Here is a 23,948-nt window from a genome sequence, read left to right on the forward strand (position 1 = left end):
TCCTGAAATCCCAGTATTTTATCATTATTGTTTCTTAACATATCTAGAGCTTAATTATTTCTGTGTGACTCAGCCACATGGGTGAAGGCCATCCTCTGTTCTAAGGAATCCCTCTATCTTGGGCGGTTTTGAGGTTCTTATTCACAAATATGTGTGCTGTGTGTCAGCATCAGAGCAAATCTAAACATTGTTTTATCAGAGTTTCTAAATCCCTGTGGATATTAAACTGCCATTTCAGCTTTGGGAGTTCAAGGCTTAGATTAGCATGTTTTGGCCTTTAAGTTCTTGCAATGGATAGAGAGGCTTTCTCAAAAACATCAAAGAACGCTAACCATAAAGGTGGTCAAGATTACTTGAGTGCTGTAATAATAGATGCAGTAAAAATAAATCTGTTGATCCGTAAGAAAAATACTAGTGTGCATGGTCAGGCTACATGTTGATTACGAACACCAGTTGAATATTGCAAAGTAGTGGTCAAGATTTTCAGTTTTCCAGATCAGCAGAAACTGTGGCTTCAACATCGAGCCAGGTATTTTGCTCCTCTCTCCTCCATCCCTTTGCTTAACACCCACCTTGATAAAGAGCTTGGGGGAAACAGTTTCATGATGGCTTGGCCAGTCTTGGTGAAGGTATTGCCTTGATTTTGGGTGGAGTATTGCTGCATTGGCTCTTGGCAAGAGAAATATAAGATGTGGAAAACATTCTGTTGGTAGCAAAAAGCTTACCAAGAGATGTGCAAGGGTGCCGCACCCTTGTGTTATCTTGTCTGATCCAAGAGCTTTTAAAGACTGGGGATATTACACAACCCAGGTTCTGGATCAGGGCTGGAGGAATAATATGTACACGGACAAGCTTTCTTGTATAGACATTTCCTCTTGTTAGGTCAGGGTGTGTAGGTTTCACTGATAGGAAGATTCTACTGCAAGGAGCATCATATTTCCTTGTGCGGCTTGCCTTATATTTTGGATGATGTTGCACTCTATAGGCAAGGTTTATGATCCTTTTCAAAGTTTTGTGTTTCTACTCACTTCCTTGAAAATACATTAATAAAATAAAATGCATGCATTTTTAAAGGTAATTTGGATCGCTTGGAAAAGTTTGGTGAATTCTAGTCATATGCATAAAATCAATATACTCTGTAAATGTTTCTGCATTTCCTGCTGGGCTTGATCAAGTGCAAGTCTCCATGCTATGTGGGCCAGAAATCCAAATGCCAAATTCTAATGTTGCATTTTCTTACTTTCTTGTTATCTTGTTATCTTGTGGGCATGAGTACGTCGAGGTGGAATAATGTGGCAGCCTATTTATTTATTTGATTGAATGAATGAATGAATGAATGAATGAATGATTTCTAGCCTGCCCCATTTCCTGCATAGCTCCCTGGGCAGGATACAACAATAAAACCATAGAAAAACAATATTAAAAAAAAACAATAAGACAATAAGAAAAAAGTGCACCCTACTTCATCTTAACAGAACTAAAAATTGCATAAAAGGCATACTACATTCTTTTAAAATACTATTACAAACAGATTAACAATTAAAAATTAAAACACTAGTGAAATAAAAAGGTCTTAGCCTGATGCTGAAAGGAGTATACAGAGGGCACCAGGCAAACCTCTCTGGGAAGCTCATTCCAAGGTTGGGATGTCACTCCTAAAAAGGTGGTCTTCTTGTCACCACCCTCCTGATTTCCTGAGGTAGGGGCTCACTTAGAAGGGCCTCAGATGCAGATCTAAGGGGCCAGGTAGGTTCATATGGGAATAGCTTCATTGATCATTTGAAGGAGCTTGCCGTGTGTGGTCCTCTCAGTTCTCACTAGGGCACTGAAGAAATGAAGAAACTATGAGAAATTTCCAAAATTGATGGGCTAATTACTACATCTGAACAAAGAACAGTTGTTGTACTGTACTGTGTCAGACAGTCCCATCCCATGCTGATGTTTGTGCACATGTGAATTAGGCTGGAGATACTTTGGCTCAAGTTTGACCATAACACTGTTGATTAGACTGGAAAGCCAAGAATACAATAGCATTTATCAGTGGTATATCAATACAGTTGCATATATCAGTAAACATAAAACATGCCCATTTGGCCTTCCACTATTATCCTTGGTTGGTTTCTGACCCTCAACCAATGTATGTGTGGATGGTGGTAAAGTTACTAGAAGTAATGTTAATGGTACTTCATTATGATTCTTGTGCTCCTGATTAATAAAGAGTTGAATGTTTCTCTGCTTGCTCTTGCAGACAGTCAATCTGATCTGGAAAACACAAGTGGAGGAAGTGAAGCGCTTGACTTGACCTCTGGTGAGCGAGACCAGCAGGAGGAGGTAACTGACCTTCTAGAAGAGCCTGAGTGTGGCCCCAAAGAGAAGGAGATGATGGACTCAGCCCAGGGGGATGAGGATGCACAAGAAAAATTAAGCGAAGATGAGGAGGGGCCAGAAGAAGACTCTGTCAGCAATAGAAGCCTTGACCTCAATTTTGCTAGCAAATTAATGGACTTCAAGCTCACGGAGAATGACCAGAGCACAGGCAGCAGTGCTCAGGCTGAAAAGAAACATAGCTGTAACACCTGTGGCAAATCCTTCAAGTTTGCTGGCACTCTTAGCCGGCACAAAAAGGCTCATGTGTGCGATGACAGGAGGGATGAAAAGAGCAGTGAGGAGGAGACCAAAAGTGCTCATCCTGGAACCCAAGCCCCTGTTCTTCAGGAGAATCCTTCTCTTGAGCTGGAAGAGCCTGGAAAGGATGTTAAGGTAGCGGAGTCTCCCATGGACAGTGAGGCCACAGGAAGGGAAAATGAGGAGAGCGAAAGCATCTCCGAAGGGGAGAGTACAGAGAGAAAATCTTCTGAGAAGAGCGATGATGACAGGAAGCCAAAGGCAGTTGGTGGGACTAAGAGTGAATCCAAAGCGGATAAGAGAAAGAAAGTCTGCTCGGAGTGCAACAAGCGCTTTTGGTCTCTGCAAGACTTGACAAGGCACATGAGGTCCCATACAGGTAAGTGTGTCTGCGTATGGGGGCGGGGGGAGGTCATTATTTCCAGGCCTAATTTGCAGAGGTAGAACTGCAGAACAGCTGTAGCTTCACAGTAGAAGACATCCTTTGCATGGAAAAGGCCCCAGGGTCAGTCTCTAGTATCTCCAGATATAGTTGGGATAACCCTGGCAAGCCATGGCTCATCTCCATGCTGCTTGGTTTGGTGGAGCTAGTGGGTTCATTCCTGCGCTAAGCAAGATCCTTCTTTCTTCAGTTCTGCTTTGTGTATTATGTAAGGCAGGGAGAGATCTTCAGCTTTCTGCTGCCCTATTCTAAAGATTATTCTAATCTTTAGAATAATGTGAAATGGGAGGGCAGGAATGTTAACAATTAAGAAAGGAGATAACTGCTTTGTCCTAGTGCCTTTAACCTAGTGGAAACTGGTCCAGTGAAACTAATTTTTCCCAATATTTGGTTCAGGCTCCATGAACACATGGCATGAACACGGTACACACGTACAACCATGTACATGCAGCTAGCACAGGTATAAATGAGCACCCATATTCATTATCTCTTTGATAGACTTCTTGGCCTATAACATGTTTTACTAAAAGACCTGGGACTGCCTTTCAAGGAAAGGCAAACTAATTGTTTTCATTCTAATTTGGAACTCCTGAAGTCCAAATTAGAATTCCACCCAGTATAGGCTTCCAGGTGGACTGAGTAGAGCTCAACTAGTCTTGGGGACAGTGAGATACCAGAGGAGAAGGGCTTCTGACCAAAAACTCTCCTCCCCAGTATGTATGTATGTATGTATGGATGGATGGATGGATGGATGGATTGTTTAAAACTTTTCTATACCCTCTCATCACAAACGTCTCAGAATGGTTTACAACAACATTGATAAAATAGAATAAAAATAAAAGTAAGAGTAAAAAATATCACAGCAACACAGTATTTGGTGTAAAACCACAAATTAAAGCAATTTAACTATTAAAATATTGGGAGAATAGTTGACATAGTGGCCTTAGGAATCCCTGCCAGTTCATCACAGCATTAGACAACCAGAAATATATTTTCTTACAGGCTTTCAGGATGCCTTTCCAATCAAAATACTTTCCCTTGCTAGTTAATATTGTAGTAAACATTGATATCTAAGCATTATGGCTTACTGCTATAAAAACATATTTGCCTGGAGCAACTAAGGGACTCAGCCAGCCCTTTGGAAGAGCAACTCCCCTTGGAGCTCTCCAGGTCAGGGATCTCATTACCTGCTGTCCTCTCTCCAATCAAGGTGGAGCATGCTGGTTCTTCCTTGGGTCACTGTTTGCTGTCGTGATCAGGGCAGTGCACCGTGCATGAAGAGACACTCAGCTGGCACCTGGAGAATCTGCTTCCCCCAGCGCCAGCCCAGTGAGATGCATCCCTTATGCACTGCAGGCAGTATGTTATCTCTGATCAGTGTTTGGACATGACAGCAGGAATTCCTTTCCCTGCAGAGAAGGCACGGAGGGCATCAGAGGAAGGCTCAGACTTTGAGAGGGAGACTTCCATAGGCTAATGGGCAAACTCCATGGGCCACAGCTAGAAGTTCCCCATCCTTGGTTTGCACCTATGGCGGTTGTTCTGAAAGTTCACAGGTGCAAGATAGTATGGTGCTTCTAGAGGATGTGCATGCTAACAGCTTATTTATGCAGGCATCCAACAACTTCAAGGACTCCCAGAAAAGGGTGGAATGTAATTATAGTCACCCTGAAATAGAGGAATTCTGAATAAACAGTAAAAGTATTTGTATGAAGTCAAATGGCAGTGCTGTGATTATTCTCTAGTACAGTGAGGATCTTGGAATTGATGACTTCTAAGAATATGTAGCTTGATACATTCTGATGTATCTCTTTTGCAAAAATTTAAAAAGCAAGTTTTGCTTCCCTACTACACTCACAGGAAAACGCCACTCTTGTTCATTTGATCAGTTTTTGTTTGTCCTTCAATGAAAACTGGAAAAGGAAATGTTATTTCATTAGCTGTTGGGCTGTTTTTCATGTTTCCACGACTGTACTGCACCACTTGGAAAATAATTTTTACTTAAAAAAAAAAAAACCTTATTTAGCCTTGTTGAGGCTGCAGTGGAAAACAACTTCATCAGTGACCCTGGCTGAGTTTTGCAAGAATTGGCTGCATTTTCTGCAGGAAACTTAAAGTTGAAGAATTAACGTCCCTCATAAGTATTTACGTTGCAAGCAGCACAACAAAATTATTTCTCTATAGTTCTTCTTTAAGACAATCTATCTGTCTAGTAAGTCAAAACCAATGTATTGTGGGCACTTTCAGGCACATACTGGAGAGACAGATGAGGTATTCAGTTAAAGCACAGAATACAGAGTTTTGCACAAGAAAAAATGCTCCTCGCCCAGTTTTTCTCCAAGAGCAGGCTAAAGACAGGAAGGAAACAGATAAATGCAGGCTGCAGTCGTCTAAACAGCCATAGTTACTTGCTCTGAAAGCTCTCGGTTCACTGGGAGCAAGTATGCTACAGAGGTATGCTTGGCGCATGTGCAAGTAATCTGCATTTACAAGTGTTGAATGTGATAGTGCTAAAGGGCTGCATGGTGGTGGTGGGTTTTATGAATCCTGGATCTTCCTCAAGATGGAGGGCTCCACTTGCAGAAGATTTCTCTGCAGGATCTTCAAGGATCTTGCCCACAACTTACCCCATGCAGCAGGGTCTCCTGACTTTCTGTGTGGCATTTTCAGTGGGGTAGGATAGCTGCCATGGGAAGGAGGGGGCAGGAAAGACTGCATCTATCAGCATAATTGATCTAGCATAACTCAGGAGCCAACCCAGGATGTGCAAAAGGCATCCACAAATTATACATGTTCACCTTGTACTTAAGTCCCAGGAAGCTTGTTTCTTGACATAATTGCTGGAGGAAATCTCCCTCCTCTTGCAGGATACTGGCTTTTACAAAGTGTGTCCCCTCAGACCAGAACCACAGTGTGCAATTTTGAAGAATAAAAGGTGCCATTGGATCATCTATCTTTCAAGGACCCTTTCACAGAAACAGCATTTTTAATTGTGAAATAGTACATGCCCAGACATATTTGATTGCTAATGGCAAGGTTTGCTTTGGGCATACCATGTCCCAAAGTAAACTGCTGAGCATCCCTCCCATCTTTGGTGTTGGGATAAAAAAAGCTGTGCTTGATCAAGCAGCCAAGGATCCTGGTTGCTGCAGTTATTTACCAGGCGTTCCTGGCAAGCCCAGAAATAGGGCATGAACACAAGAGTGCCTTCCCACTTCAATTCCCCAGGCAGAACATAGCCATCATAACTAGCCATCACGGATTGCCATTCTCTTCTATGGATTTATGTAGACTTTTATAAAAAGCTGCCTGTTGGTGGTAGTCCTTGCACCCAATAGAAGCAAATTCCAGAGCTTGAAGTATGTGTGACCTGTATGGGAATAGTACTTCCTTCTATCTGTTCCACTTCTTTATCTGTTTAGTTTCATTGGTGGGGAAATTAATTCTCCTCATCCTTTAGCAGCTATACAAATTTCTCTTCCATTTACTTCTTAGCCATTACATTTGCAGATATTTTTGCATTTTTAGAATTAGGGAACTGCAGAAGTAAGTGCTTCAAAAGGGAACTGCGAAAAGGAGAGTGGGGAGTTAATATCACTCCTCTATGGAGTTGCTGGACATTTGGGGAAGTGTTAAAAAGGCAGTGCACACTGAAAGCTGTCAGTTTAACACGTGAAAGGCACAGGATTACATTGTCATGAGAGAAAATGTTTGATTGGGTAACCTCCCTGATGGACGGTGGGAATGCTGTGGACATAAGCTAACTGTAGCAAGGCTTCTGACAAAAAGCCACATGATATCCTGATTAGCAAAGAAGTATAAAGTGGGCTAGATGGCCCAACAATCAGGTGGATCCACAGTATCTACAGAATCAGATTCAAGGAGTGCTCATCAATGGCATCTTCTCAAATAGGGGAAAGTAACAAGTGTACACTGTTCTGAGAGTGTTTACTAATGAACAGTTCATAAAAACCTTGAATAAACAAAGTTTAAATACGTGGGGTACCACAGTTTTCAGTCTTGGGCCCAGTGCTCTTCAACACTTTTGATTAGGATGAGGAAGGGCAGACAACGATTGTCACATTTACAGATGACACAAAACTGGGTGGGATAGGTAACATTCTGGAAGATAGAAAGAAGATTCAAGGTGATCTTGATTGGTTGGAACTCTGAGCTGAGAAGAACAGAATGAAATCCAACAGGGACAAACGCCAAGTTTTGCACCTAAGAAAAATAATTCAGATCCATTTTTACATTGGCAATACTTGGCTCAACAATACTGTGAGTGAGAAGGATCTTTGAATGGTTGTAGATCACAAGCTGAATATGAGTCAACAATGTGAAGTGGCTGCAAAAAGGACAAATGGTCTTTTAGGCTGCTTTAATACAAGAGTCCCTTCTAAATCATGTGACATACTAGTTCTCCTTTACTCAGCACTGTTTAGGCCTCATCTGGAGGTTTGTGCCCAGTTCTGGGCACCACAGTTTAAGAAAGATGCAGACAAGCTGGAAAGGGTTCAGAGGGGTTCAACAAGGATGATCCTGAGACTGGACACAAGTCCTGTGAGGACAGAATAAGAGATCTGGGAATATTTAGCTTTGAGAAGATGGGACTAAGGGAAGACATGATAGCACTCTATAAGTACTTGAAAGGCTGTCAAGAAGAGGGCGGGCAGGATCTTTTCTTGAGCATCCCAGAGGGCAGGACATGGAACAGGAGGCCCAAGTTACAGGAAGCCTGATTCTGGCTAGATACCAGGAGAAAATTCCTGACTGTGAAAACAGCTTGACAATGGAACCCATGACCTAGGAGGTTGTAGGCTTTTCCATGTTGGAGGCTTCAAGATGCAACTCAAAAGCTGTCTGAGAGGGATGGTTTTACTTGGAGTCCTGCACCGAGCAGAGGGTTGGACTTGATGGCCTTCTGGCCCCTTCCAACTCTACTATTCTATGATTCTATAAATATTGCTCCCCCTTTGGGTACATGTTTCCTTGCCACTTTTCCTTCCCATATTGGTGCTTTTAATTTGTGCACAGATGAGCCTACATGCAGTCCTGCCATGTCACTCTGTCACCTGCTCCACTCTGCACGGCTCTCTTTGCAGGGCTGCAGCTGACAATGAAAGTGAACAGGCAAGACTACTCATGTAAGATAGCCATAAGTGCACACTTGCCAAGGACTGACAAAAAATAGAAAAATAAACATCACAACCCCAATAGCACATTTGAGAGACCATAGAGTGAAAAATAAAAAGCCAAGGAATGAATGACGGTCCTTCCAAAGTGCTTTTTTACCGATGGTGGAAGGGTAGTCGCTGGGGAGATTGTAAAAATGAGACACAGTAGATCTTGCTGCTCTTGCGAAGGGGCTTCTTCACCCTTCCCAATACAGCATGCCAAGGTAGCTTTGCTGCATTCAGTGGACACAACAACTCAGCATGGGCAAGAGCATTCCTCAGAGAAGCTATGGGTTCCCAGGATTGCTACTCATTTCTGGGTTGTGCACACCAGATTGTTGTGCAGTTGTTACAGCCTAAAAAGGGGATAGTTAAGTATGTCTCAGGGAAAATATTCCAAGCATCATGAATTTAAGTTGATATGTGTCACCATTATGCCGAGTGTTCTGTCAATGTCCACTAAATTGAGTTGTGTGATACAGAGCCTGTAATTCTGCATTTTTTAAAAAGTGAGAGGTGGGAGGGGAAAGAGAGCATAAGGATAAAAGAAAGACCTTAAAGAAAGAAGGGGGATTTTATGCCCTTGTGTGTGTTTTGTTTTTTCTTGACTTTATCTCAGGGGAGCGGCCTTACAAATGTCAAACCTGTGAACGGACCTTTACTCTGAAGCACAGTTTGGTTCGCCATCAGCGTATCCATCAGAAGCTGAAGAGTACAAAGAACCACGAGAAGGAGAGTGACAGAGAAAACCCCCGCTCGAGAGGGGAGGAGGATAGTGAAAACGAGTCTCTCCACAGCAGCACCAATCCCGTCTCAGAAAACGAGTGCGACCCCCTTGCTGGGCTTGGAAGTCACTCGCCCGTCACCCGGAGCCGCAGGGAGAACCTGGCCAATGCTGCAAAGGATGCCCTTTGCAAGGAAGAGCAGCCAGCTGTTCGAACAGCTGGTCTTTGTCTTGCAGAACCCAGCAAGAATGCACAGAAGCCAACGGCGAAAGATCTGGAATCTCGAGGGAAGGGCGATCGAGGGAGCCCGTCAGGCTTTATTCAGGACTTGCTGGAGATTCACAACAAAAAATCTTCCATGAGTCACATTCTGGCCTCTGCGGAGAGTGTGCCTCAGCTCTTGGAAGTTGAATGATTGCTCTGGCATCAGCAGCTCCCCAGCAAACAGATCCAGTGCACACAGAAGACGGTTGCTGGTGCAAACTGTTTTAAGATGCTGAGTCGACATGCATTCGTGCTGCAGGAGTGGGCAGGGGTGGATGGGGAGGGTGGCAGTTTCGGTTCAGTGCCATAAGTCTTTCAGTATAAATAATGCAAGAGACTACAGTTTTGAGTGCCTTACTACTTTATTAGGTCTTTTGGTATCATAGATTTTTTTTAAAAACAAAAAAGATGATTTTTTAAAAAAATATTTTAATGAAGTTATTTGGAGAGGACCTTTTTCCATTTAAGCATTAATGTTACCTTTTGTATTGGGGTGTGTGAGATTGTTCTTGCATATCTGTGATATAGCCGCTTTTGTGTGTTCTCTGAGCTGGAAACAAGGGGTCAGTGGGGCAAGGAAGCCCTTGGAAACTGCAGCCAATAACTGGAAAAAATTAAGAAATCCCCAACAGAAGAACTAAAAATAGGGTGTTGATTTAGGTTTTTGTTTGTTTGTTTGTTTGTTTTTGGTCTTTCTTGCTAGACTTTTTTTATTTGCCACATGGGGGAGAGTTGAACCAGTTCCAGGTTGATTAAGGTTTCAAACTTGGTCCAAGCCAAAACCAAGAAAAACAAAATTTTCAGCCTCATTCACGTCTATTCCCTGCTCTCCCCACATTAGCATCAATCCTGTTCTAGCTACTGTTCTATTGTTAAAGGCTCTTTCTGGCCATTGTGGACTTAGGACTATACAGAAAGAGTTGCATAGCAACTTAAAAACCTATGGAAATAATGTACCCACTGTTATATATATATGTTTGATTTGTGCTTCAGTATATTATTGTTATAATATTTTATAAATTTTGTCAGTTTGCTAACCTCTGCGTTCAGCAGAAACCAATGGGCAATATTTGCCTACGGAAATCTACAACGCAGCTTGGATTGCCCGCTTAAATGATCCTGATCTTATGTCTCACCAACTCTCCCTGTTGGGTTTGCATCTTTTCTCCTGTGTTACATAGAGCCCTTTTCGTCTAAGTACATTATCAAATGGAGACCAATTAAAGCCCTGATCACACAACCAGTCCAGGTAAACCAAACAGACATAGGTTGTGTGCGTGTGTGAAGGTTGGAGGAGAATGGGATGTTAGCGGCAAGCTCCTCGGATTCTCCACATGTTTCGAAACTGTATGGCTCTGTATGCATGGTCCGGGATCTTGCACAAACCGGGGTCTCTGATTGCATGGACAAGTACATGCAGGTTGCACATGTTTTGTTCACACGGCCAAACTAGGCAATGCAGGGCTTGCTGTGATCCCATTTCTCTCCCCTCCACTATGTATATTCAGGTTGGTCGCATCAGTGGAGCCTTGGTAGTTATTAGAAATGCACGGGGGAGCGGGGTCCATCTCAGTGGTGACTGTTCAGTGTGAGTTAATGAAAGAAAGATGGACTGCATGGATTAAAGGCAAGCTGGCATGCAGAAGAATGTGAAGGGAAGAGGTTCCTCCCAGTTGCATGTAGAAGGCACACAAATACCATGAAGTCAGTATGGTTTGAAACTGCAATAGTTGCATTTTTTTTTTACTTTCTGATTCAGTCTTCCAGAAAATTTAAGAAAAGTTTAAAATGTAAAGCCTTAAATGTTCTTGCTACCTTAATGTGCTTTAAAGCAAGACAGTAAATACTACTGGGAATAACAAATAACATAAAACAGATTGACAGCATAAACTTCTGGAGGTTTTCCTAATGCTCAGCAATGCTGGCAGATGGGCGTGGACTACATCCCCTTTTGCTAGCGTTAGGAGATTTTTCCAAGTCTCCCAAATTAGGGCTGCAATCCACAGACCCGTTTCTGTTGGTGTGCTGCAGTGTAAGCTTTGTTTTCACCCCGAAGCAAAACCCATCTATTCTGAGCAAGAAACTTGCTTGCCTTTCAGTAGTGCTGCCTTCTCCTTAGACATGTTTTAAAGATGACTTTGTGAGCTCCTTGCATCTACATTTAAAGTTGGAAGTATAGATCTGCAAACAGCTGAGGATATGACTGTGGGTCACATGCCCACCATTAGGTGCTAGTGCCTGACACAGACTTTGCAAGCATGTTTCATGAGTGCTAGTGGCTCTGTGAGATTTGCTCTAAGATGATGTCAGTTTGTAACTTCAGGTTGTTGTTTCTGATTCTGCATTTTTTGAGCTGGAGGAGGTGGGGAGAGAATGTTGAAATCATCTCCCAGTTACATGGGCTGTGTTCTCTGTGCTTAGATGAGTTGCTTTCTCCTCAGGAAGAATGTAGGATTTCGAAGCAGGTAGTGCAACTCTGTGCATCCACTTCCCCTTCTCACTATTAGCAAGCACCTGTGGGTTCCGCCAGACCACATCCCTTGCCTGCCATTGGCCTTCGGCTGACTTCACTCAAAAATTCTCATGCAGATTGGCTTGTGAGTCAGGCGAGCACTCTACCACTGCAACTTAATAGATGTGGGTTTTGCAGATGCTTTACTCCCCCCCCCCATTCTGTGTCTTGCCCCTTAGGGCAAGCGTCAGCACAGTATTTCCAGAGGCTCACTGCTCTTCCTCTCCTTTGGCCCCTTTTTGTTCACACTGTTTTCCTTTCATGCCTTCAAGCTCAGTACCTCAAATGATGCTTCTGCACAAGCAACATTGATAGCTTACGTGGGAGTAAGATACTACACCAGCCTTTCCCAGGCTGGTGCCCTCCAGGTTCAACTCCCAGAATTTGTGACCAAGCTATGCTAGCTTGGGGCTGTTGGGAACTTGAAGCACCAATCACCTGGAGGGTACCAGGTTACGGTGGGATGTAATACACTCTACTGTGCGCTTTTGCAAAATGGGAAAAAAGGAGCATTACACTGATCTATTTATCCACTACTTCCTAGAGGTTCAAATCAGACTGCACAGGAAGAGGAGGTGGGAGATCATCATTCTGGAGTTGATAATTTCCTATAGAATGAGAAGAGTGGAGCAGGGAATGGTGAGGTATAGATCTGTTTTTTTGGGGGTTTTTTGGGTTGAGGATATATTTTACAAGGAACAGTTTTGAAATCATTCCTCCAGATTAATGAAAAATAAGTACCAATGATTCCTTTAAAAATCTTCTGTTAATGAGTCTTCATCAAAGCCAAGTTATGCATCCCTTAATTTTTATTGTTATTATATTATTATAATTATTATTATTATTTGGGGGTATTTTTGTTCTTGAGATTTTTTTTTTTTTTTGGCCTTTTGCAGCTCTCCACACTAAACTGCGCGATACTGTGCGGGAGAAGCCATTAACTAAACCAGGACTGTCCAGACTGCCCCACTCCAAGCCTGGGTGGGCCGCGCTGCAGAGCTCCTTGTCCACTTAACAGGCTGCAATACATCACCTCTGGCTTGGGGCAGGGGGCAGAACTTGACAGCCCTGAACTAACTAAACTTTATGCTGCAGGAATAATGTAGCAAATAATTTCCCAGCACCCTGCCGGGACATCTGCTAGCAATAATCATTATTGATTTAAAGCTTTATTTAGCCTTTATCTATATCCTAGTAGATTATAAAATCTTGCCACATTTTACTTAAGTTTTAATTAGTTGCATTTGATGGAGGAAGGAACCCCCTGGTTTCCCACCCTTTGTTGCTCCCTCCCTCCTCCTCGCATCTGCAGACTGCCCCCTCCCCATGTTAAACTGTGAAATGTATAATGTGTTTAAAGTATGGGTGAATCTTAGGCTTAGTTTTGCATGTTCAGCTAATTTGTTTCTCTAAATTTTTTTCATTTTTTTTCTTTTTCTCTCAGGGCTTTAAAAAAAATTGTATTTTCCTGAAATTCTCTTGTTGGGTTTGCAATGGAGCTAATAGTGAGATTTCAATCACTACAACAAGCACTTGACTGTGAAAGCATAAAAAAGGAAGCCAGATTAAAGCTAGAATTGATGTTTGCAGCTATAGTGGCACAGCCGACCAGGAGCTAGCTCTGTTGATGGTTTAATTCCAGTTTTAGATTCCCCCCGCCCTCTGTCCCCAGTCACCTTCTACTGCCTCAGTTCTTACATCACTCTGTAGTGGGTGCTGGAGTTACTTCCATGTTCCGTGACAAGTCTCCTTGCTACATGAACGCCTCCCCTCTACACACACATTGGTTGGATTGCGGAACTGGTGTTCAGTTCAGGAGGATGATACAAGGTCCTTGAACCCTCAAAGCAATTCCCAGGTTGAAAGACCTGGAAAGGCAATAAGTGATATACACTTCTGTGATGTAATAATTCTTGCCTCCGTTTCTTTCAGCCCTCGCTATCCCCCAAATAGGTTTAAAGAGCCAAAGCCTCCATTGTAGGTTCTCCTCTCACACCCTCCTGGGGTTACTCTAGTCTTGCTGGTGGAAGGTTTTGGTGTGGGGGAGAAGGCTTGATGTCTTTCCACCACTTTCTCCACTCACGAAAGTTTTTGGTTCCAAAACTTTCAGCCCCTTCAAGGAAACAATTAGTGTGTAGAATTCATAGATATATATATTATATATATATATATATATATAAATATATTAATTATTTTTTCGAAAGGGAACTTTTAAAAACTGCTGCTACAAGTTGTGTACAAGACTGGTTTATGCCACATGAACAGAGAATCACACATTTTGTTTGGGTACTTCTATTCCTCTTCTTATTCAGTTGTATGTTAACTTCCAAATTCAAGGTGATGAAAATAATGCTGTTCTGTATCAAACAATCTACGCAATAAAATGTTATATTTAAAAATTTCAAGACACCTGGTGGTTGCACATCTGGCATCAATCTTCTTGATTTGGGAGTCTGTATTTTGTATGGGTTGTCTGAAGATAACAGAAAGTCACGGGCATGTCATGGCATCTAGATAAAATTCATATTCTTTGCTCACTTTTGCAAAGATGTGGCAAAGCCAGTTTTCTCTCTGTCATGCACAGGGACAAATGCACCCTCTGGCTGTTTCTGTGTATATTTATGATTTGGTTAAGGGTTGAAAGGTAGTTGTGCTTATATGTAGGAAACTACCATATAATGGTCCAAAATTACCCTTCTTGTCAAGATCGGCTGCTAGTGGCAGGGATTGTGTCTTGGCCCTTTCTGGAAATGCTGCGGATTGAACCTTGCAACATTTCCATGCACTTGAGCATGAAGCACCGCAAGTCTCTGCTCAAGCACTTAGCCACACTCCCCCCCCCCCCCAGCTCTTTTCCTTAATCTTTCGTTCATTTTGATGCACAGCTTGCTCCATTCAAGGATTTGGAGTGGACATTAAGCCAATTGTGTTTCCTGCCTCATGCCTGTTGCTTGGCCACCAAAAACCAACTAAGAAATCTTCCATGGTTTCATTTTCATGCTTTGATAAATCTCCAGGTGAGGAATATTTCAGGGGTAGCTTCCAGGAGTCCCTGCAGTATCATTGTGGCCTTGTTAAGAGTATGTAGTGGTTGATCTTAAAGATCACGCTGAAATGTCATCTCCAGGGCCTTAAATTTCTTTCCATTGTTCTGGTTTCCTGTCCTGGGCAAATTATATTCATGTTTGAAGATTCTAGATGGTAATGTCACCTGAAGCATGATGCTGAGGGTTGATTCATAAATGCACCTATTTTAATGGGGTACTTTGACTATGACAGACACCAAATACAGGCGTTAAAATGGCTTTATGTATTTGGTTTGGTTTGGTTTGGTTTGGTTTGGTTTGGTTTGGTTTGTAAAACCACACCTAATAGTCCCAAATGAAACTCTTTTAATTCCTTATTCATTTCTTGCCACAAAAGATACCCAGAATTGCTTATATCAGCATAAAGAAAAAAGGCAACCATTAAACCAAAAAAATACTAGAATGAAAAGGAAACACACATAACAAGTCTTGATTCCCTCTCAGAACTCTAGAAAGATCATTCTTAAAAGAGGAAGAAAGGGGTCAGAAGCCACTCTTAAGCAGTTCCAAATTTGTTGCGCAGGTAACAAAAAAAGCCCTGCTTCTACTGATAGTTAACCTGATGGTATATGTGCCATTCTGTGCATCGACGATTGCATGTGTGTGTATTTGTGGTGTCACATAAATGCTCTTTCAACATTTAAACCAGTAGTTGAAGTTTCTGAACCACTTGGACTGAATAACAACTGACACTAGGTGATCCATCAGGAAAGCTGTTGGAAATTGGGAGCAATTTGTCCTTTCAGGCTGTCAGTGGTGACACAAAGGACTTTATTTTTTCCATTTTCTTTTTTGAGAAAGAGAGCTTGCAACTCCACATGGATTGTTGCCAAACACTAACATTGCACATAGTGAACTTCCACAAGCTGGAAGTCTGTGTTTAAAGCTGTGTGCGTCAGAATTCTATAAAGCATATTAAAAGAGATGAGAAGGATAAATGCAGAAAGACATAGTTTTTTGCCACATGACAGCCACGGAATAGTAAAATGATGGATATCAAAGGACCTTTTGGAAGGCTTGTGGTCATTTTGTTCTGTGAACAGTTGGGTGGAGCCTGATTTCTTGTGCCATCACCTGAACTAATTAGATCAGTAGGCTTGATCTAATTAGGCTGTTTGCTGTCTTCCAGATGTTTTGGTCAACAGTTTCATTATCCCTACCCAGTATAGCAAATGAGGACTGCTAGGGGCTGTAGATCATGCCATCTAGAGGGGAAGAAGTTGTCCATCCCTGGTTTACATAAAGATTAAATCTCATGACTCTTCACAACATCCTTGCTTTGATTTTTCTCCATCGCAACACAGCAACAAATGGAGGCACAGCCTGAATTTCTATTCTTTTGGGTCCCTCTTGTCATTACTCAGAATATTAGCTACTACAAGCTGCCAGCTTTGTTTAGTGCATTTTGGATTACAATGCCTAGTAACAACTTTGTTGGTTGAAGTTACATGCATCCAGATGTTTTAAGAAAATCCTTTCAGGGGGAGCTTGTGCAGCATCCCTGGGGGTGGGAGGCCAGATGTTTTACTTGGGGAAAGAACAGCCCAACTAAGGTGGTTGTGAATGGGCAGAACTTGGGGATGAGGTATGTGTTGGGCTGAATGGGCTATGAAGTAGGGTCCAAGGACCAGTAGGGTGAAATTAGACAATTTGCTCGATGCCAATTTATTTGTCTATATGCCTATTTATTTATCACTCCTTCGTAGGCTGTCTGAACATAAACTTAATATAAAGTTGAAAAGGATCTATTTATGCCTTCTGTGGTTCCCAAGCTGGTACCTTCTAGATAGGGCTTGAGGTGGGGAAAAGAGATGCTTTGGGCTTCAGCTCCCATCACCTTCAGCCTGCATGGTCAACGGTTAGGAATGATGGAAGCTGTAGCCCCTAAACATTTGGAGGGCACTGACTTGAGGAAGGCTGATTGCGGTAGTGACCTTTCAGACATAGAACTTCGGACTGGATGTAGGATGATCTGGAGGAATATCAGCCCTACTGGTGGAAATTTAGAGTGCCAGAAAGGAAGGGACTAATCTAGGCTACACGGTACATAAAGACATACTCTACTAAACTGCCCCCCTATGTGGGAGACACCAATACAAGAAGAAGTAATTATAGGAGAATGATAAGATGCATCTTTTCAGAGGGCCCCTTATCGTAAAGACTGCTCACACACATTCGGAACCCCTTGAAACAAATGAAACATGCACAATAGAAGAATAATGGTCAAATTTCCATACATAGAAGAATTTAAAAGAAAGAATAAACAGCAGCAGTTTGTTGTGTTGTGTGTCTTTAATATCATCCGTTATTGGGTTCTGCCTTAAGTTTGACAAAAGCAGACTAGAAGTGATATAGGCAAGCTACACAGCAATGGATTTGGAGTTAAAGGAAGGGGCAGAAGTGGGAGATGCAATCCTAATGTGTGTCCTCACTTTAGAAGTGACTAGAGAAAAGGGCAAAATGTGAAGTTTCTGAGATGCCTTACGGCCTCTAAATATGATGTGATCATATAGAGATTGTGAACCCTGTAATCTGACCCTGACAAAGCTAATCACACAAGGAAATGAACTTGTCAGGGCATGTTTCATTTGTGAATAAATAGTATGCTTTTTCAAAGCCTCAACAGTGCAGTCGTTCTGTTATGCAGGTTGTATAGAGGGTTCCACCACTCTTGGCAAAAGCTTCCTGTTAGCTGAATTTTGCATGGATTTGTGTTGTAACATCATGGAAGGTGTAGTCCCAAGACGTTTGGAGGGCGCTGGGCTGAGGATGGCTGATTGTAGTGCTGCCCTCCCAGATGCAGAACTTCAGACTGCGTGTAGGATGATCTGGCAGAGTATCAACCCTAGATATCAATTTTAGAGTGCCTTTTAAAATGAAAAAATGTGTAAACTTGGCAGTCCTTGATGCTTATTTAAAGGTATTTTGGAAGCATCACTGGCACCAGAAACAGTGAGGCAGTGGACAAATATTTCTGGTCAACAACACGGTGACTTCATTTCAGAGCGATGCAGACCACAGGTGTACAAGATGCTTGCATGAGTGATGCCTTTCTTTAGACTCCTCTGAGTCCAGTGCTTCTCTTGTGCAAGTGTCGTTTAATTGTGGATTTCAAAAATCCCCACAAACCTCCAGAAAGGAATATAAAAAGCTTCATGGGAAGGGAAGGGAAGGTGTGTGTAGTGCAAGAGGGTAATTGTGGTTTTTTGTTTGTTTTGGTGCACATACTCTAACATCAGAGCTATAAATTACATCAGGAACTGCATTTGGGCAATACTTTAGATTTCAAATCTGGTTCAACATGTGCTGCTGCTCTTGCCCCTGCCTTTCATGTGGGCTGGCCGGCCGGGGATTCTGGGAGCAGGAGTCCAAAAGATCTAGAGGGTGCCAGATTGGGAAAGGTTGATCTAGACTAGATTGTAGATTTAGAGAAATCACCTACACAAATTTGACATGTATGCATACGTCTAGTTCTGATGGCAAATGCCCACATGGACAACACAGGGCCAGATTGGGCCAAACTGGCAAATTGGTAGACACAATTGCCAACCCCTGATCCTGGTGACAGAGTGTAGTAAAAAAAAAAAAATGCTGAATTTACATGGAAATCCTTTCAAGGGTGGGTACTTCTTATTATTAGTTCATTATATTTATTATATTATTTTTATATTGCTAACTATTGGAAAACACAAATTAAAACCCTATCCAGGCAGAGAAGCACCAGACACAGCAAAATAAACCAAAATTAGTGCGAAGCGTAGGACTGCAGAATGGGAGCCAATGGTCAGAGAAGGCATCTGTAAAGAGGTGTGCTTTCAGCAACTCTTAGAAGCACACAACTCCTGGGGCTTTCCAAATAAAGGGGTAGAAGGAAGGGTACTTCAAGGAGCAGGTGCTACTGTGGAACCCTGTTCCAGGTTGCTATTTGGACAAAGATTGCCTCACTACTGTTATTTATGCTCTGCTAACCTCATGTTTAAATTGTTGAAAATCTCTCTTTGAAAAGTGCTTGGAAACTTGAGCTAGTTGAAAAAAAATGGTAGTTTTATCATGCCATGCCAGTTTTATCATGTTCTGTCAGTGCTTTATAATCTACCCTGGCTAACATTCTGTTTCCAGGCCTAATTCAGAGGGTTAGTATTTATCTATTGTAAAGCCCTGTGTGGCTTGGGGTAAGCTACTTGGAGGTTGCCCCCTCCCATCTTCCCATCCACCCACCTTTGAAGACTCTTTTCTGGGTGTCACTGCTGATTAGATTAGGTGGCTACTAAGGAGAATGCATTTCACAAATGCCCTCCCCAGAGAAGCCGAACTGGCACTTACTTTGTAGCCTTCAGCACCAGGGGAGGAGCCTGTTTGAAAAATTGCACCTATGCACCTTGTTTTCTTTTTACTTTGGGTGGCATAGAAATGCAATCCCTCCATCCCTCCATCCATCACCATGCTGTGCACTCAACCAGGCCCTCTGATGATTGTAAAGATTGAATGCATATATACAAGGGAGGTCATCCTTTAAGTAACATGGCCTCAAGATGGGTTTATACATCACAAACAAAAGCATAACCATGGCTTGGTATTAGCAGTCAGTGCAGATCTTTCAGCACAAATGTAGTACTATTTACAGCCACCTCCCTGCATTTAATATCCTGTTTGCTTGTGTTCGGTACTTACAACAAAGGCCAACAGCCTAGCAGGAGCTTTGGAAGAGCCTTACTCATAAAGACCAGCTTGCAGCAGAAGGCCATCTGTCACTTGGATTGGAGGGGAATCGGGTCTGGAGCAGTAGAGATAAAAAAAAGTGTCTGGCAGATGCTGTTTGGTGCGCCCTTGACTTCAAAGGAGCTATATTGAAATTCTGCCAGCAGAGGGAGCCATGCTAGCTAATGACCAATTCTTTCCACCTAGTGAGTGGTGTGCTAAGTCCTTGCTAATTTAGCTGGTGTACCTAATCGCCCTTAGCAATGGCAAGTGTGCAGATCCTTTCTTCAGAATATGGGTAGGGTGGTAAGAGATGAAAGCAGTGCTTCAAGTAACTTAACCCAAACTTTTGAAGGCTTTAAAGGCTGTAATCAAATTGGGCTCAAAATGCGCTGGCAACCAGTGCAGTTGGTACAGTCCCAGGGGTGTGTGAGTACAGGTGGCTGTACTCTGCACCCTCTGAAGTTTCCAAATTGTCTTTAAAAGTTGCTCCTTTTAGAGCAAGTGAAGCATTTACAGTAGTCTAGCTTGGATGAGCAGAGCAGAAATAACCAAAGGGGCTCCTTCCTCTCACACTTGACATAGCAGCAGAAGCTAGCCGAAAGGTGCTTCTGGTCCCCTGAGCTCCCCTACTTGGCATTAGGTCCAGTAGCAGCCTCAAATATGTGCTTCATCCTTCAGGAACAGCGCAACTCCCCAAAGGACTGAGATGTATCCTCTCCAAACTGATTGGTTTCCCTACCCATAATACCCACACAGCATGGCAGCTCAGAGTACAGGTTGAATACAGGCTGCTGCTGAATCAATGTGACCAGTCATACTAACAATCCATGAACAACCCACCAAAAGAAACCATGTTCTGTTGCTGGGTTATGAACTCTGGGTTGTTTGTGGTTAACACACCATAGTTTGTGAAGAGATCATAAATACCTCTGAAATGTATAGCTCAGATGGCCTTCAAGATTCATTAGTTTTCCATCGCCTTTTCTTGAGTGGCCATTTCAAAGTTTTTGACTCCCATGTTTGTAGTTCTAGTTTGTGGGAAGATATCTGCTTTATGTTTCTATGATTTGGACTTTTCTCAAAAGTGAAGGATCAGCAAAAGTCTGCAATGTTCTTATTCCTTTGGGGCACTGAAACCTGAAACCTGCTCTTCACCTGACACTGCTCAGCTGGAATGCTTGCGAACCCCGATGCATTAAAATCACCCCAAGGAACTGATCAGGCAGACTTCATGACTACACCACCCAGTTAGGTTTTTCCTCCTGTGTTTCTATTCCCCCACCAGCTTGTTGGAACTTCTTGTCTGATTATCCTGATGCTTGTACACTTTTTGCAGTCTTGGAGTTGGCCTAACAAAGGTATTGCACTCTACAGATTTTGGAATTATTTTTTCATGACCTGCACGGCTGCCTTTATGTTTTGCGTTGTTACTGGAAATGGTTTTATTACTATTGTACTGTTATTGAGCTTTCTTGAGAGGCTTCTGCCCTAAAAGGTAGCCCACAAATATCTTACATAAGTAAAACTGGAAAATCCATATTTACCCATTGCCAAAAAAGAGGAAATGCATCTCCCCAAAATGCATTTGGCAAATCAGTGGCTGATTTGTATAAAATCTGCACATGCCAATTGATTCCTAGACATAGAAGATGGGAAATAGTTATCATTATTTAAATAGAAAAGCGACACATTTCACTGTAATGGACACGACTGGCCAGGTGACCTTTGGGTCTACAGTCCAGGAGCAGCTGATGAACAATTTCCAGGACCAGCTCTCTCTTCTGATGTTTTTTTTTTTTTTTTTGATCCTTTAAACTGGACTTGGGCAGGATATCCCTTCAAAGAGAGGACTGCCTCCTGACAGCTTTTAAACAGAGGTTGCCCTCTGAAATGTAGGGCACCCATCTGCTGTATGTGAAGCAGCATATGATATCCTTAAGCACTTCCTGACATCCTGCCTCCAGCAAAGGTCAAAGAGACTCTGTTGCACCTGCCCCCCCCCCCCCCGACCACGATCGCGATCACACCTGTCTTCCCTGCAGGAGCACAATTGAGATCATGGCCATCTCCCCCCCCGCCCCCCCGAGCATGATCACTATTGCACGATTATCGTTGGACTCTCCCTCCAAACAATAACTTCCCCCATACCTCGTAGGTTAGTGTTCTCTACTGTACTGTACTTTGTTACTTTGTTGTTCTTTGTAACTTTGTTTCAAACTTTTGTGATAAAAAATATTTATAGAAAGGATTTACCTTATTTACATCGAACCTTTTGGGGAAATTTGACTTGGCTTGCAACCAATTTGGGTTGCGACCAGAGTCCTGGAATGGATTAAGTTCATGAGCCGAGGTACCACTGTATGTTGAAATGCATCATAAGACAGAAGGTCATCACTGCTGGTACAAGAAATATGAATTGCATTAATGAAAGAGAGCATAGTGCACACTGAATGCACACAATCACAGCAAAAGTTATAGCTGGGTTGAGTGTGGCACCATTTTGCTGGATTGATGCTGTATGAGTTTGTGTTCTTGTTTGCCATCAAATTAGCTGGCAATAGGATAGGATGGAATGTCATAGGATGGAAACATGGCTATCTGTGGTCTGACAACCATCTTGGCTTGCAGATCTTTGAAGTGTTAGAAAAACTCTCTGTGGCTGCTTGAGTGCAGAGTTCTTCATTCCAAGAGCAGGAGTGGTCTGCTCTTGGGGTTCTGCCTGAAGTGCTCCTGTGCTTAAAGTGCTGTCCAGTCCTAGTGTGGTTCAGTGATAAAGGAACTCCAGAAAGGAAAGCAGGGCCTTGAAATGAATCACCCATGGTTGGCATTCAGACACTGACTGAAAAGGCAGTGGCATGGGGCACCTGATCACAATGAGAGACATTGACTCTCTACAGTGTTCCCTCTGTATGTATATACTCGTAAAAGCACAAACAAATATTCTGCAAATCTGTGTCCACTTTTGCCCTCTTTCTTGGTGATGTCTTTCCTCCTTTTCAGGCAATACACAATGGCCACCTGATGAGCTCCTCTGAAGTTTGATACAGGCAAAGTGATTGCATTTGAGGCGGTCCCTAATTGTCATTATATTGTGAGGATGTGGGTAACTTTGCATGCATAGGGTCACTAGGGGAAGAAAGGGTTAAGGGGAAGTAACCTGCCCAATCACACTCGCTTTCTTCCACACTAGGGAATCTTTCTTAGAAGACGTTTTCTTCCTCCTTTCCCTAACCTTCTTTGAGGCAACACGTGGTTCTCCTGCTACTCTCCTGATTGCTATGGACACTGGCAAATGGAAAGCTGTGCAGGAATGCCAGGTCTTTTGTGAGTATGATAAAAGCTGTTGTTGTAACTAGTCCAAGTGTACCAGTGACTTTCTGGACAGACTTGCAGCAGATTAAGTTAGTGGTAATGTTTCCACATCTTCTGTGATATACCAGTCCCTTTCGCAGCAATAAATCTGACCCTGCCTTGTCTAATTAGTGATCTGTTTACTAATTTTGTCTATATCCTGCTTTGAACTCAGGGCAGAATACATGGCTTTGTCTCTTCCCATATCCACATGACTACAGGCATACCTTGGACATATTGCGAGTTCGGTACCAGACCACTGTAGTAAAGTGAATATCGCAATAAAGAGAGTCACACAAACTTTCTGGCTTCCCAGTGCATATAAAAGTTATGTTTACACTATACTGTAGTCCATTGTGTCCAATAGCATTACGTCTTAAAATGTACATACCTTAATTTAAAAAGATGTAAGGAGCATATGTATGTGCCATCTTAACTTTTCATTAAAATTGTACTGGTGGGGGATTCCTTTTTAATCTGGGACAGTGATTTGCAGGTACCAGAAAAGAGGGAACATCTCCAATGCATATGGACCCTTTCAACACTGGAAATCTTCATCCTCAGAGGCAGTTTTAAAAGGGTGTAAATGCTTATGGGATCATGATTCTCTAGGATGCTGCCAGCCAGTCCTGGAAATACAGTAGACCCAAGTAGGTCATTCCTTACTATTGCAACTGCATTTTCAACAAATAACATTCAGGATGGGGTTTTTAAAGCATCACTTTAAGGCCATGGTTAATTTGGGTGCTTTTCACATTCATGACTTGCTTTGATCCCTTCTTTGTGTCGCTCAGAGAACAGATCAAAGAAAAACAGATGCCTTTTTGCTTTCTGTTCTCCCGCCCTTAGTGCTTATCTGTGTTTCTGATGGGGGGGGGGAGGTGGGGAGAGAGAGAGAGAATCAAGAAAGGGAGCACTTGTGTCGGCCCTTTTCCCTTCCTATGCTGGGAGAGGGTTTACGTGGACGGAACTGGAGCACTGATGTGCAGTGGTTCACATCAATCAGCTTGTTTGATTTAAACACTTGTTAGATTTTAAAGCTACAGCAACCACAAAAATAGTGTG

The 23,948-nt window shown here is 42.6% G+C and overlaps 1 protein-coding gene across 8 annotated transcripts in view; it reads left to right on the forward strand.

Moving 5' to 3' along the window:
- The window catches only part of RREB1 (ras responsive element binding protein 1), a 155,998-nt gene extending 141,848 nt beyond the window's left edge, over positions 1-14,150 (forward strand). For 6 of the 8 annotated variants that reach the window (XM_044455581.1, XM_044455584.1, XM_044455580.1 and 3 more), the window contains 2 exons: positions 2,249-3,004; positions 8,864-14,150. In XM_044455581.1, the coding sequence (XP_044311516.1) occupies positions 2,249-3,004; positions 8,864-9,384 (1,277 nt within the window). In that variant the 3' untranslated portion in view covers positions 9,385-14,150. The remainder of the gene's footprint in view (positions 1-2,248; positions 3,005-8,863) is intronic. The other 2 variants (XR_006417129.1, XR_006417128.1) reach the window with 2 other exon arrangements.
- Positions 14,151-23,948: the final 9,798 nt, after the last annotated feature.

The sequence above is a fragment of the Varanus komodoensis genome, unplaced genomic scaffold (genome assembly GCF_004798865.1).
Source record: "Varanus komodoensis strain SLA01 unplaced genomic scaffold, ASM479886v1 scaffold8, whole genome shotgun sequence".
In the NCBI taxonomy this organism is placed as follows: Eukaryota; Metazoa; Chordata; class Lepidosauria; order Squamata; family Varanidae; genus Varanus; species Varanus komodoensis.